The sequence below is a fragment of the Astatotilapia calliptera genome, chromosome 17 (assembly GCF_900246225.1).
Source record: "Astatotilapia calliptera chromosome 17, fAstCal1.2, whole genome shotgun sequence".
In the NCBI taxonomy this organism is placed as follows: Eukaryota; Metazoa; Chordata; class Actinopteri; order Cichliformes; family Cichlidae; genus Astatotilapia; species Astatotilapia calliptera.
The window spans coordinates 3233169-3249147 of record NC_039318.1 but is presented as its reverse complement, the minus strand read 5'-3'; the positions used below and the strand labels follow the sequence as shown (position 1 = coordinate 3249147).

General features: G+C 42.0%; 1 protein-coding gene across 15 annotated transcripts in view; it reads right to left on the bottom strand.

Annotated features, from left to right (window-relative positions):
• Positions 1-15979, bottom strand: part of nav3 (neuron navigator 3) — a 415168-nt gene that overhangs the window by 77990 nt on the left and 321199 nt on the right. For all 15 annotated transcript variants that reach the window (XM_026148165.1, XM_026148166.1, XM_026148159.1 and 12 more), the window contains 3 exons: positions 11753-11895; positions 4834-5938; positions 1766-1881 (listed from right to left, as the gene is read on the bottom strand). In XM_026148165.1, coding sequence (XP_026003950.1) covers positions 1766-1881; positions 4834-5938; positions 11753-11895 — 1364 coding nt within the window. The remainder of the gene's footprint in view (positions 1-1765; positions 1882-4833; positions 5939-11752; positions 11896-15979) is intronic.

The following is a 15979-nucleotide window of genomic DNA, read 5'->3' as shown; positions in this document are numbered from 1 at the left end:
TCACAGCTGTCTACCACAGCATTCTCTAATCGTGACTACTAACTGTTGGAGGACCCTGGAAGCAGTTGCCTCAGAAAACATAATCAAGGTGATCCTAATCATCATGCCCTATGAGGTACTTCATCGCAAACTGATGTTTTATCATGAATAAAAGATGAACAGATGAAGACAAATAAACGGTGACACTTTCAAGCTCAAGCTTAACTCAACGTATGAATGAAGAGTTTATATAGAGTGCTGCTTTGATGTTTTAAAACTGGTCTTACTGACACTGGTTCAGTCTGTATATGTAAATGTATATGAGAAGTCTTGTCATGTGGCATTTGTGGTATGCATACACTTGAATTTCCTTCTCAGAGACTCATTCCTGTCTCTCTACTGAAGAGCAGGAAGAATGAAGACTGCAATGACCATGAAGCGAGTGACATTAAAACGCAAGTGTTTGCAATGGCCCCCAAACAAAGAGAACGGTCAGCACCGCAGTCTAATTTTATCCTTGAAATCACGGGCTTTGGAAAAGCCGCGACCAAAGCAAAATGTCTGGAATGTTGCTGCCGACATGACATCCCCAAACCTATAATCACATGCTGTTGTTTGTGTATGCTGGTCTTCTGGCTTCACTTTGAACTTGACGTCTGAATTAAGAAGTTTGATTTTAAATGAAGACATCACCATCTGAATCAAGTGACCTGTTCTAAAATGGAAAACCCAAAAAGTCTCAAAGGATCCTCTGCGATAAAATCAGTGATGAAAAGATTATGACGCTAAAGAAAAAGGAGAGAGGACACATCTACCACAGATGTAACCTCTGAACTGAAGGCAGACCAAAGAGCTATAAAGGACGAAAGAGCTGTCACAGTGACCTCTTCATTTGGAACTGGTAAAATGCAACTGAAACAAAGAGATTTGTCTGTGCCAGCAGTTTGTGTTTTGATGGTCTGGTGCCTGCTTTAACCTCTCATCCTTCTCCTGTCTGGGCTTTTGTGGTTAGAAACTCCTTTAAAACTGGTCAAATGTCCCTCAGTCCTGAACTCTCAGATGCAGAAAAACGCCACAGTAGTGTAATTCCAAAATGAAGACAACCTACAGCTCCACTTTATGTGTGTATATGTGTTATGTGTGAAGCTTTACATACAGCCATACCGATCTTGTCAATGTTTTTGATAAATACTCGGAGACTGGCAATGATAAACCATGTACATGTATGTATCATGGTGACTGGTGGTGGTGCAGCAATGCGATTATATCAGCTGGTGGCAGCCTGGGGCGAAGTAAACATAGCTGCAGATGCTCCCCGTGTCCAGCTGTCACTGCTGACCTTTTCCTTTCCCTACATGAAACCAGCCCAGAACAGGAACCCTCCCAGTAAGTACAAACAGACTCACTTTAGCACATTCACACACCAGCTGCATAATACCAGTACACTGAGTTGGCCACAGCAGCAGCTTTCAAAAGGCTCTCTGATCCTGCAGCTACTTTTCCACCTATACTCCATTAACCTCGTCTCTGACAAATATCAGTGTGGACAGCTAATCCATATTGTACCAAGAGTCTCTACCTAAGCTAACACATTTTGTTCCAATCGTTTAATGAAGGAAAATGTCATTTTAAATCAGTTCCTTTAGCATGTAGCAGACCACTGCAGTAGAATTATTTATCTACAGGGACAGATCATAATGCACAGATACTTATGCACATTCTCACACCCACACTGAGAAATATCCTCCAAGCGGAGCCCACATCTGTGTGGTGACCTGGTGCATACCTGATATCTCCTCCAGGCACTGTTTGGCTGTCTTGCTGTAGACTAGCTCTCCCTTGGTGGGGCTGAGGCAGGGGTCGGCTGGGGCCACCATGGTGCAGTCATTTTCTGAGAATGTCCTAAAGGCACAAAGAACAAATAACACACAGCAGTTAAGAAGATAGGTTTATCAGATATTTCAGTCTAACCTGAATTAAAGGCACTGCAGTCATGGAGGGATGGATTTAACTAAATTTGCTGTGTGCTTCCTCTCCACCAGCCTGAGCTACCTCACACTGTTTGTTTGCCGATTTAAAGAAACAAAGGTGGAGTCCAACACTCCTCATAAGATAACAGTCTTACATGTACATACAAACTTTGAACAATGAAAATGCCACAAAACCATGCAAAAACAGACTAAAGGCACAGAACGACACAGTTATACAGCTGACACGCAAACCCAACAGAAAGCCCTCTCACGCAGGAACACACAAACAGTGAAACACATACAAACTAACACTTTAAACCACACACAAAATCCCGAAATGCACACAGTAAAACTGCATTACAAACTGAGAAAACAAAAAACAGGCAGGCAGAGAACTAAGCACAAGCTACTGAACACCATGCATTTCTTCCAATACATACACACGCGCGCAGACACACACCAGGGACGACCACCACCTGCAGAGCTGCAGATAAAAATTGGCTTCCAATTGTGACAACAGCATTCGCCTGTGACTTCAGTTCATGTGAAAAAGCTTTTCTTCTTCCTGCAAGCTTCCCTCACCTCAGTGGATTCACAAAGACGGAGACACAGATATTCACTACCATTGCTGTATGGCACAGTATCACCCAAAAAATAAGAGAATAGATATTGGGGGGGGGGGGGGGGGGGGGGGGGGGGGGGGGGGGGGGGGGGGGGGGGGGTGCGCAGTAATAAGATATTTGACTCTGCTGCTTTAAAAAAGAAGATTTACTGCTGGTCATGTAAAGAAATGTGATTGAAGCTGCGGAACTTTGAAAAAAAATATTAACTGCACCAACAATTTTTGTATTTTTAATCGCCCCCTGTAAAAATTGTCCGGTCAACCTAGGTTATGGAAGCATAGGATGAGAACGGGCATTGCAAACTACATTTCTCTGTGGTGCAACTGTGAGTGCATGAGAAAGAGAATGGGAAAAAAATTATTTCTGCACACAAAAGTGGTCTGTTAAGCTTGGAAGATACAACAACTTTAAGTGGGCAGGGAGAAAGAATCCAAATGAGACAAGGATGCCTAATTGTGGCAAAAATGCTGGCAGCACAGGAGGGGGCCTTTATGCATGGTGACGGCTTTGGATGAGGAAGAACATGAAGATGGAAGCCGCAGATATATGAACGGAAGGATATATCTTAGAACACAGCAAAAAGGTTAAGATCTGCACATGAACTGTTCCTCGAGAATTTTATTCAACACCGAGTATAGTCTGAGACACATTATTACGTAATATGTGTAAAAGATGGGATAGCACGGCAGTGGGGCATTGAGCATTCTCCAGGGTGTACGCCGTCTCTTGCCCTCTACAAGAAGAACTGGATAAGCAGAAGAAAATGGATGGATGGATGGCCTACAATTTCATACCTACTATTATGTAAAAAAGCACAGGTGACTTTCACTGTAACACTTTTGGAGGGGGCCAGCGTTAACACCACAGATATTCTGACAACCCATTAACTCTGCATGTCTGTTGTTTCTAATGATAAACAAATTAAAACACTCCAATGTATCTCTCTTGTACCCTCCAGATTCAATTCAATTCAATGTTATTTATACAGCGCCAAATCACAACAACAGTCGCCTCAAGGCGCTTTATATTGTAAGGTAGACCCTACAATAATACATACAGAGAAAAACCCAACAATCATATGACCCCCTATGAGCAAGCACTTAGGCGACAGTGGGAAGGAAAAACTCCCTTTTAACAGGCAGAACCAGGCTCAGGGAGGGGCGGCCATCTGCCGTGACCGGTTGGGGTGAGAGAAGGAAGACAGGACAAAAGACATGCTGTGGAAGAGAGCCAGAGATTAATAACAAGTACGATTCACTTCTTGCAAAGTTAATTGTTGCAGATGCAAAGTTGATAAAGTGCCCCCCCCCCCCCCCCCCCCCCAAAAAAAGAGACTTTCTTAACAACTGAGAGATATATATAGGAGCAGCTGCGACGGATGCCAAATTTGAACTTTCTAGTTCCAATTACTGACCAAGATGGCAAGAAACAGTGAGTAGAAGTCCAAGCTTTAAAATGTTCTCTCAGAAAACTCTGGGTAACATCACAGATGGTCCATCCACTTCTACTACACTCAATGCTTCTGTTTACTTTTTGCTCACTGAGTAGGCTGCCTGTGTTTTCACACTTTAAGTTTTAGTTCCCTGCTTCAGAGCTGACTATCACTCATTATCTCCTCAGGACTGATAGCCGCAGAAGCTCACTAAATGTGTGGGATTAAAGGAATGCTAATGCTCGAAAGAGGCACTGCTGAATGTGGCAGAGCTGACTGTGCGCTGCAGAGGAGGTAGTTCAGAGAGAGAGAGAAAGGGTGAAGGATTTAGTCTTGTTTAATGGGATTCCTAACTCCCTTTTTCTCCTAACACAAAGCCATCCTAGAGACTATTTTTTTTCTTTGGGATTTACCCACTTCCTGCACCTCTGATTGCTGTAACATCATGAAACCATGTGCCAGATGCATGCCTCTAACAACACTGGCTGAATGAGGAGAAGGGGAATGAGTTCTTGAACACTGCCAATGTCTGGATGCTCACATCAAAGATGAAACCCAGACAGTTAAATAATAGGCTTTGGCAAGCAGCAGGGAGTGGATGTTAATTTGTTCAGTGATGCCTGTGAAGGGATGTGGAGGCGAGAGCAAGACGCACAGTGGGGAGGCTCCAGCTGATCACTGGGAGAACTCCAAGATCTCATGGGGTGTGTGAATGACTGTAAGCATGTGCGAATGTGTGCAGGCAAAAAACGGGTCAACAGGTTGCTCTCGCTGGGTGTCCTTTGAGTAATGACGATAGGACAAATAAACACACACACACGCGCCTCACCTGTACATGAAGGGGGCCACAGTAGCTGTATTAGGATGGTTGTGCTGCTGCTGCTGGGGAAGCTGAACTACTCCATTTCCTCCTGGTGTTCCTCCCCCTCCCCCACTTCCTCCCACAGTGGACGCAGACAGGGCTGAGGTGCTGGTGGACGAGGTCATGCTGGTCCGTTTGCCCTCTGAGCCCCCTACGGAGCGTTGGATATAGAAACTCCCACTTTGCCCCCCTTTGGTTAGCTTGGCCCTCTCTCCCTCTCCTCCCCGTATATTTCCGCTGCTGTTTAAGGCGGCCTGGTTTTGGGCCTGGGACTGACTTTGCGGCTTTGCTGATGATGCTAAGGGACCTTTAAGTCCTGGCTTTGGGATGCCGCTTGAAGCTGAGGGGGTGCCACCATCTTTCTTCCCTGACGATGACTTCCCTCCTTTTGGGATGAGGCTGGCAATTTTTGAGGACTTCTTTGTGGACTCGGGAAATGTGTCGCGCTCCTCTTTTGGGGGAGAGCTGTCCTTACAGGACTTCCCAGACTTGCTCTTGTCCTCCTTGTCTTTGGAGGAGGCTTGAGACCTGCTACCACTGGCGGACGCCTTTGAATAAGAAGAGGGTGAAGATGAGGACGTTTTGCTTGGTGCGGTGAGGGACGATGCAGGGGTCTTTGTAGCCATTTGTTTGGCTGTAGCACTGCTACTAACACTGCTGCACGCTGACCCTGTAGGCGTCAATCCATCTTCACCATACTCTGATAGGTCATCTTCCTCCTGCAAAGCCATCTCCACCACAGATGGTGACGCTCTTGAAGCTGATCGGGGGTTAATCAGCCGAAATTTCTCCAGCATTGACCTCTGAGGCAGTGCAACACTTGACCCTACTTTTGACCCATCCCCTTCTGGGGCTTGCGGTGATGGGGTGGTAGAAGGGGAGTGTGTAGGGCTTGCCAGCATGGATGAAGTTGCGCTGTGCTTAAGATTCATGGACTTGCTGCGCCAGGACTTGCCAGCTGTGGGGGATGGGATGGCAGAGGCCAGCTGCTGCCCGCTGAGGCTGGTGGGAACCATGCCACCAACACCACTTCCATTCATCCCACTAGGTACTGGGATGCCTCTCACAGCCTCTGAACAAAGAGAGTAGAGAGAAAGAAAAATACAGGATGATGATTAAAAGGGATATCTGGTTAATTACAGTTTTTGATGTACAAATTTGCAATTTCAAATAACCAATTGATAAGCTGCAACAAGTTATTACTAATCTTTCTGTGATGAGATTGGTTGGAATGATTTTCCCATTGAGATGTTGCACAGAATTGATTACAAAAAGGAGGATTAGTCATGTATGCTGCATTACGCTACCTGTAAAGTGTTAGGTTTCCCCAAATTTTATTGCAGTTTGATAATTAAATGCAATTTTCCTATTTTATTTTATTTTATTTTTTTTACTTTTTATCATAGTCATTTATCAACAAGTTATTAGCTAAAATGCTACACTTCCGCAGGCTTCCTGGATTTATTTGACAAGAAAAACTAGTTCAGAATACTCAGCTGACTCCCTGCTGACTTCCTTTGTGGTTTTACACACATTCAGCAAAAAATAGTTAACTCTTACATTATTTGGGGAAAATTACAAAAATAAAACCCCAGAGCTTATTCTCAGGTGACAGGATATCAACAGCGAGTTGAGTTAAAAGAAAAGACTTCATGTTTATTACAACACCGGTGTCTTACAAGGAGTTTGCATTCAACAGTGTTTTACCTTCTTGTTACAATTCTTTGTAACCTGTAACCGCATGTATACATGTATATAACAGACTTATAAAGGACAGGCTATCATGTTATGGTAGTGACAAACAAATTCTCACCATCATAAATAATAAAGGAGAATTTCCTGAAAGGAAGCCATTCAATTAAAATATTGACCTTTTCTGGAAAAGATCCACCTCCCAATGAGTAAAACAACAAATGAAAGTTTGAGAAGCTTTTTTTTATTTACTCTGCAGCTTCATTCCCTGAACATTTTTTATTTTGGGATATTCATATTCTGCATTTCTTTTTTCCTCTTTCTACTTTCATCCACACAGCTGGAATTATACTGCATACAGCTATATGAAAGATAAATAACTACCTTTCACAGATCATCAACACCTGTGTATCTCTTTTATACATAAACATTATCCCAGACCTCACAAGTATAGCATTTGCGTTAGGTATGCACATGAACACAACTTCACCTCCCCATGAACACAAGTTTGAGTTACTTTCTAACTGAAAGAGACAAATAGCGGGGAAAAAGTATCAGCAGAATTATGATAGGGTAAGTAGAGAGAGGCGACAGAGTGACAGCATGAAGTTATGCTCCATTAGACTGAGTGTCTGTCTGTCTGGCTGTCACTCAGCACAGTGAGCAGGGTTCAGCTGGCTGTGAGTCACCCCCACTCTGCAGTTTAAAGCCTCCTCAGGCAGGCAGAGGAGGGGGGCTCAGATTGAGCTGTGGCTGGGGCCGAAACACTTTAACCGGCTTATGCTTCTGACAACATCCTGTAAAACCTTTAAACATGCCTGAAAACACCTCAGTGCATTCAGCACAATGTGTCAGGCTGTAAAGTGTCAGGCCCTCCTTTATATAATATTGTTTAAACTGTAATTTAGGAAATGGCTGTAAGATACCTGATAATGGTTTGGCCACACTTTGAAGGCTTTAAAAGTGACTGACTAGAGCAGGGGTAGGGGACTCCAGGCCTCGAGAACTGGTGTCCTGCAGGTTTTAGAGCTCACCCTGGGTCAACACACTGAAATCAAATGATTAGTTCGTTACCAGGCCTCTGGAGAACTGCAAGACATGTTGAGGAAGTCATTTAGCCATTTGAATCAGCTGTGTTGGATCACAGGACACATCCAAAACCTGCAGGACACCGGCCCTCGAGGCCTGGAGTTCCCTACCCCTGGACTACAGCAAAAATCTGTTGGCTTCACATTAGTTAAGGATTGATTTGGATAACCATATAATAATGTGACAAGCAACTGACAACTGGAGACATTTTTAGCCAATAACAATTTTTTAATATTAGAATGATTGTAACAAGTTAAATAAATAAAGGAGTGTCTGCTAGGGTGTAAGTCTAAGTGGAACTGCAGTTATATGTGTTGTTGTAGCCAATCTATGTTAAAATAAAATAATTTTTTAACATGTGTTAAAGTGTATGGATCTGTTCTGAATGTGCTGGTGGGTTTGTGTGAAAGGATATCTGTACAACAACAAAATCAGTTTAAAGTCAATTAAAAAGGATAATGAACTGGCAGCCCCCCTCTTTTTCTACCATGAATAGGTTTAAAAGCTGAAATAAGTCACAATACCAAAGTTTCAAATCTCAGATGAGACCAAAAGAGCTAAATATGGATTGAAGACTTATCAGTTAAATGCTGGTGCAAAGAAAAAACATTTGCAGCTCCAGTAGCATAGCTGTTGTTTTGAGCGTGTGTCTTCCTGGCAAAGTCCTGGAGTTTATTCTTATGCTTATTCCTGCAACACTTATTGTTGCAGGAATACGCACAAAGGCATTTAGACTTTGCAAGGTATTAAATGGCTGTCTGTGGGAATAGTTTGTCAGCATGATAGCTTCCTAAGTGTGGAGTAATAAAACTTTACAGGTGATGAGATGAAAACGAGAGCCAGGTTAAAATATGTGTAATCAGATCCATTAGTCCCAAGTTCAACAAATATGTACTAATTACTTGTGTCTGCAACTAATAGTAATATATTACTTTATAGTTACTGTGTACTTATGAGTCTGAATATGAATATGTTGATAGCTGTTCCTGTGTGGTCCCATCACAAGACTGTCTCAAGATGGTCATTTCTTGTCCAGGCAGTCATGTGGCACAGGCATAAACGTTGATTACAGCATACATTGTGAGTGTGTGTGTGTGTGTGTGTGTGTGTGTGTGTGTGTGTGTGTGTGTGTGTGTGTGTGTGTGTGTGTGTGTGACCACTATGCTGGCCCCCATCTTTTGAGATAAGTGAATGACTTTTACATATCTGATAAATCTGACTGCGAATGAAAGAGATGGCGAGCATTTGTGTGAGTCTGCCTGCGGTGTGTGTCTCTGCTTGTGTGTCCAGTCAATTAACCCTGTCTTCAGAGATTCCCCTTCCCTCCTCCCCGCTCATCACTTCCCCACCCCAGAGGCAGTTTCACAGCACCACCACACTTTTCACCGTGCAGTGACTTGCTGTTGCCGTGGCAACAGACTCTTATTTTCCTTTTTTGCCTCAGCGACCACGGAATTAAATGCCACTTTGTCTGGGTGGCGGTGGACCCTCTGCTAACAAATACAAACACACACACAAAGTCAGAAGCACACGTGCCCCTGACTCATGTATGTACTGACAAACCCTTCTGTTTACCACACAGTTAAAGACTGAAATTCACCTGGTGTGAGTTTCTACACACTGGCCACACTCCAGTTTAACACATTTGAACTTGCTCTGCTTCCCACTTCACATCACTGTGAGTAAGACAAATTATCGGCTTAAGGAAACCAGCACCTTCTCCACTCTGGAGTACTGGAGTTTCACAGCTGCTTCTTTATCTTCTTTCTGACACACAAACAGAAGTATTTCTGAAGTATTTGTTGTGCATACATTTTTTGCAAATCCTTACTAAAACAGTATGACAATGTAGTTTGAAAATATATGAAGGATGTTTCTCCTGTTTCGTCTTTCCCTTTTCATGTGTCCGCTGTTACAAATGCCCATACCAATAGATGGCAAACAGATAAAATCAAATAATATATTGACCTGGCCATTGGAGCTTATTGGCTCTGATAAAAAAAATATAGAAACAAACTAGAACGCTAGTTTTAAGTAAACCCTGCCCCTTTTATAGATCAGACAAGTCGACATCATGTACAAAAAACTGCCATGTGTAATCTCCATAATCTTAAATGGCTGTAGTACTAACAGGTGGAAACTATGCAAAAAGGAGGAAAATGTGATAAGTTTTTCTTAAATAATATTAAAACACTTTCAAACTCATTTGTGCAGTGGCCTGGCTTCATTATTAAAATGAAAATAAAGAAATTATGCATAATAATATCAAATAAATAAGAAAATGAAATCTGTAAAAATTGTTAGAGGTTGGGATGAACATTACAGCATTGTCTGCTCAGAGCTGAATACTATATTTGTACTTGTTTCCATTAGGAATCTGAATTTGCACAGTCACAATTAGAAAAGATGAAAAGATTTCACATTAAACGAGAACATGTCCTATAAGGGGCGAATGTAAGTAGCTGTAAGAGAGGAGGGGAAAAAGCTTGTGGCAGACACTTCCTGTATCTGTTTATGTGCCTTTTGATTTCTCTGCTACCTGTTTTTGGCCAGAAGGATCCGACTGCATAGCTGACATTTCCTCAACAATTGATCCCCCCTCCACTTTTTGGTTTGTCTATTTTATTTTAAACCAAAACACCTTTTCCCTCTCCCCTGCAGTGAAGCACCAGTCCTACCGGCTTATCTCTCCAAACTGAGGCTTTGTCTTTTGGCAAGACTCCACTGGAAAAAGACACATTTGCCCTTTAATACCCTGCGTATCATTTTCAGGAGAAAAAGGGGAAAATGTTACTGAAACCTTTGAAACTGTGACGTAACTAATAACCATAATAAACCTAAAAAAAACCCTGACATTTAAACCCAATTATAACTAAAAGCACATTAAGACTAATGTGAAATGTCAGTTTCTCAAGAGCTTGTTATTCCCCGTTTTTAGCAATTTTCAGTTACGATTGATCACATACTATCTTTCCATCCTTCTGTGTTATCTTTCACCTCCCTCTTCCACTGAAGAATCTGAAGTTTCAGACAGAAACTGGAAGGGTGAGTGCACATGTGAACTTTTAGGATGAAAAGGAAGACAGAGAGAAATGCAGCAAGCGTTTGCTGCAGGCATTTCACTGCTATCTCTGTTGGGTACCATTCACTGTGTCTCTCCTCCACTACATCACCATCTACTGATCCTTTGCACTGTTTTCCTCAATGACTGTGCAGTGCTTTAAGAATAAATGCTGGCTGTCTTTTGTTAGAAAACATTTTTGCCAAAGTAAAAGGTTTGTTAATATACCTTCAGGAGTGGCGTTATTATTATGATGATGCTGAGGCATGAGAACATGTTTTAATTACTGGCATTGTGTTAGCCAATAACTCATAAGAATTCTTATGAATGAGCCATGACAAAATCTTAAAGCTATTATAAAGTGATCGAACGAGCCAACAGTAAAGAATTGTGTAATTAACACATTACGAATGGATATATTTACTCTTCACAGCAGAATGTGGCCATTAACACAACAAGGACTTTTCAGTAATTACTTTTCTGTTAAATAAAATGCCACACACTCACTCTTGGCCTCTGTAAGACCCTTTTCTCAAAAACATTACTCTTATTAGCTTGATCGTACTTGACAAAGCGGTTTCCTGGATTCACCCCCTGCTCATTTCTCAAGCAGCTCTATTCGTGCTGTGAATATTTTCACCACCTCCACTTAATGGTATCTATTCCAACTCAGTTGGAATGAAGAGCAGTGGATGATTCAGCAGACCAGTTAAGACTAGTGACATCAGCCTGTCTGACTTGTGTGAGTGGTGCCATCAAGTGGTTGGGATGAGGAATGGAAAATCACTGCCTCTACCTACTGCAGGAGTAGGCAACTCCAGGCCTCGAGAGCCAGTGTCCTGCAGGTTTTAGATCTCACCCAGGGTGATTAGTTCGTTACCAGGCCTCTGGAGAACTTCAAGACATGTTGAGGAGGTCATTTAGCAATTTGAATCAGCTGTGTTGGATCAAGGACACATCTAAAACCTGCAGGACACCAGCCCTTGAGGCCTGGGGTTGCCTACCCCTGACCCCATAGTCAAACTCTGTAAACACACTCTTTACCTCTATCGTTGCCACTGGCATACTGAAGAGGCTTGCTCTTGTCAATGCTGTTGAAGCTCTGGCTCCGACGGTTGAGGTTGGATGAGCCTGGGCTCCTGGAGGCCCCGCTGCCCGCAGCAGGTACTCTGGAGGGCCCTGGTAACCTGCAGGAGAGGTAGAACAATGATAAGTAAGATGACTGCACATTAACTCCAACCCAAAAAAGTCAAGGAAAGGTGGTTTATTTATAACAGGGGATACTTTAAAATCAACAGTCCTTTGTCAGTAATAACTTTCATCCAGTCATTCTGGAGTTCAAATGTGCAAAAGTCACCCTTCTTGTTTCAGGGAACAGCAGAATTACAGAATAACACCAAGGTACTAAAATGACCACCCCTTCCAGAACATCAAGCTCAAGCACGGCTTAACTAACTGATGACATCTCACATTAGCTTCACCTAAAGCACACGGAGATTTGGTGTCCCGTCACTTCCACTGAAAGCGCCTTTAAAGTATGCACTGTTACCTTTAACTGTTAGGCCTCGACTAGACACAATAACAGATGAGATACACATTGAGATTTAAAAATCTACAAATATTGGTATATTTTCTCACAAATAACCAGCCCTGGATTCAGTATGTGTCAGTGTGTAAGATGAAGAGAGATCAGAAGTCTTTGTTTCATCTTGGGCTAAGGAGGGAGGATAAAAGAAAAACTGTGTGTTCAGGTGCACATGTGCTGAGAGTCTGTGTCATGACAGGCTGATTGAAAGCTCAGAGCTGATCAGAGCTACTGTAAAGCCACGCGTGATATAAATATTTCCTTCGCTTCAAACGATCATAAAAAGGAACTACAGTCACATCTACCAGGGGGGTTTGTGTTTTCAGTCAGTCTACTTTTGAAACACACTTTTGCATCATTTCTTTCTGTTGACACAGTCAAAGCTGCCAGTGTCAAATGGTGATTTGCCATGCTGCAGCTGGAGGAGTTTCACAACTCCCAGAAGCGTGTTAAAAAGAAGAATCTCATCAAAAACCTGTTGTACAGTAACGTTATGCTGCATTTTTTATGTGGTGTGCCAGATGCATTCATACATCTGTTTGTTAGCACGTTTCTTCAAAAACACATTTAGCAGCTGGTTCAAAGATTTTGACAAGCTGGATCTATTTCTGCTGTAACTCAACATGATTTTTCCTTTTTTGGTGCCTTGGTTTCTCCCACAGATGCTTTACACTGTTTTCATGTTGAAACAATATCAAAATGCAGGTTTGAAAAAGGGCAGAGATAGCTCAAAACCTTAAAAAACGTTTATGGAACTTTGAAAAAAACAACTTCTGGTGAAATAGAAAATGTATAAGTCAAGATCTTCTCAGAGAGAGAGAGAAAACGCTGGACTGTAACAACTTGATGTCTCTGCATGAACTTTGCCATGACCTTAAAGATAATTGATTTGCTATGCTGAATATGTCGCTTGTCTGTATCGCAGATGGAGCCGAGATGTCGGAGGGAAACGTAATTTAGGCTCTGAATTGTGCAGTGGTGAAAAGCCCTCTGGGGGAAAAACATATTTCATATATTCCATTCTGTGTTTAAGGCTTTCATGAAAATAAACAAATGAAAGGACAGATTGACATCTAGCATGGATAACAAACCTCCTGACTACTAAGAAATCTCTTCCGCCACTGCTTTCGGTACTCTTCTATTTCTCTGCCACATGGGCCAACTATGATACACTTCATAGGAAACACAAAGTGCAGTTCTCTCTCACTCAATATGCTTTAGTTGAGAAAAAACATTATTTTGATTTTAAACACTGAATTTCAGTGTTCGGAGCATCAGTTAACTGCAAAGCAATTCACCACCAACAAAAAACAATCAGTGACCAAATCAATACGAGTAGAGTTTGATCAAGGAACAACAAAGTTTTCTCAGTCCTTTATTTCCCTAAAGTATCACTCTAAGACTTTAAAATGAGGGTGAGTAACAGAGCCAAATTAAAAGCTGCTGACTGCCCTCCTGACACGCGTGAATCTGCAACAACTGAGGACAAGCTCACACTGACAGTCCAAAACACTAAGCGGGTAAAATACGCGTCCCATCTCGTGGCACACGATGCTATCGTTTTAATTCTGACTGACACAGGTATGAAGGTTTTATGCACAAATTTATCTTGGAATTATAAGACAGAAAATCTCATCTAGGGGATTTATTTACTCATCTGCATCTGAACTTCAAGTTTAACTCTGGAAAATGTGTGAATCGCTGACAAATCTAAAATATTTTCACACATTATGCAAAAGACTGGCTCCCACCTAGTCTTTTTTTCACTGCACAGGATCAATTTCCTTTATGTCTGAAAACATGCCATGGCATCGATGCAGAAATTCGCCGTATCAACCAAATCGCCTGGATGAAGGTCTTATTAAAAAAATAGCTGCTGAAAAAACTGCTTCCAGTGCATCATTAAATATCACTGGAGCAGGACTGTTTTTTATTTTCCTGGGAAGGTAGCTCAGGTAAACAAAGCAAGTTAGTTACTAACCAGGTATCTCTTCCAGTCTGTGATGCAACAAGGAACAAACAAAGCACTATATTAAAATCCAGCAATTATATTATGGCAGCAAGAAGCAAATTATTTGGATCTAACTACAAAAATTCAAGGCAACTTGGGTGTCTCCCTCAGAAAATGGAACAAGGCGCAGCAGGAAGTCAGAACAAAAACTGCCAAATATGTCAGCCCCATGTGCTGAGCAATGAAAAGATGGTTTTACACAGACAAAAATAAAATATGCTCCTGTGCACAAAACTTCATCAAGAGGAACAAATGTGTCCCTTACTCGCACTTCCCTTCTTTGAATTACTATATGATTTTGCATCCCACTGTTCATTTGTAGCAGACGAGCTGACTGTTAAGAGATGCTGATCCAGGCCTGAGCGCAACACTGGTGCTTTACCCGAGAGGCCTCGGTGAGCTGCAGCAGGAGCTGGTTCTCGGGTCAGAGCTGAGTCTGCCATTCACAGGACAAAAACAGATGGAGATGTATAGTAGCATGCACATAATGCAGAACATTGCGCCCAGAAATGCATACAAAGGCAGACTAGCGTTAATAGTATATATCTGCTTTAATATATTTAGTCTGCACGAGAGGAACAGACGAGATTGATAGACAAAGACAAAAGAATGAACAGATCTAAAAGGAACAAAAATATGAAATGGGAGGGGGGATGAAAGTGCACACAAACAGGGGTGCACATCAGAAAAGGAAGGCGCTGTAGCTGCAAACCCCGACAAGAGAAAATGAGAGATAAACAGTAGGAAATGAGATGGAGATTGAGGCAATTCAGATGGTAATCAGAAGTAGTTCCTTTTATCATAAGATTCTTTCATCTTCCAAAATACATGTTTGATAATACATCGGCAAAATGGAAGAGAGAAAATGTGATGCAATTCCTCGACAGGGAATTTGTTTTAGACTGGACAGATCTGAGGTGAGGTAGGGAGGTGGGTGAAATCCTTGCAGAGCAAAGAGAGTTCTCTGCCCTTCACAATGTTGTGCCATTGAGTCTGTGTATTCAAAACAGCCCTTTCCTTATCTCATGACTAGTTCTTATAACATCTGTTATAACCCTGTATTTGCAAGAGTGTAAGACATCTGCTCTGACACATCTGGCCCCCACATGGCCACTCAATGCCACATCAGGCTTATTAAAATGGTAGAAAGATACCGCAAGTAGGCGGGTGGCCAGCAAACTGCCAAACATCACTCCCTGCTGCTAAGATGAAGGCCACACCGTACCGACATTTAATACGCAACATCTAATGTACACTCTATTTGAAATCATGGCAGCTAAACTAATAAAACATGTTGATGGTTTTATAACTTTCAGTGTGTTGTTCAGCTGCTCTGATATGTCAAATGAAAGCAGAATAACTCAAATAACTAAATTGTCAAGACTGTGCTAACATGAGCTGAGCAAACAAACAGGAGATGGACTTATGGCAATGAGAGAAAGGCAACTCAACTCAAGGTCCACTTGAGATATAAAATAAATTAACTTTTGCAATATTTCTGAGTTGAATAAAGTGTCACCATCATTCAACGTCACATATTCTACTGAAATTAAAACTGTACTTACATTCCTACCCATCAATGGAACTTAAAGCTGTACATAATCCTCATAACAGTGGAAATTAACGCTATATTTTCAGATCATGAACCCAATGGAAAAATAAGAATGGACAGAGA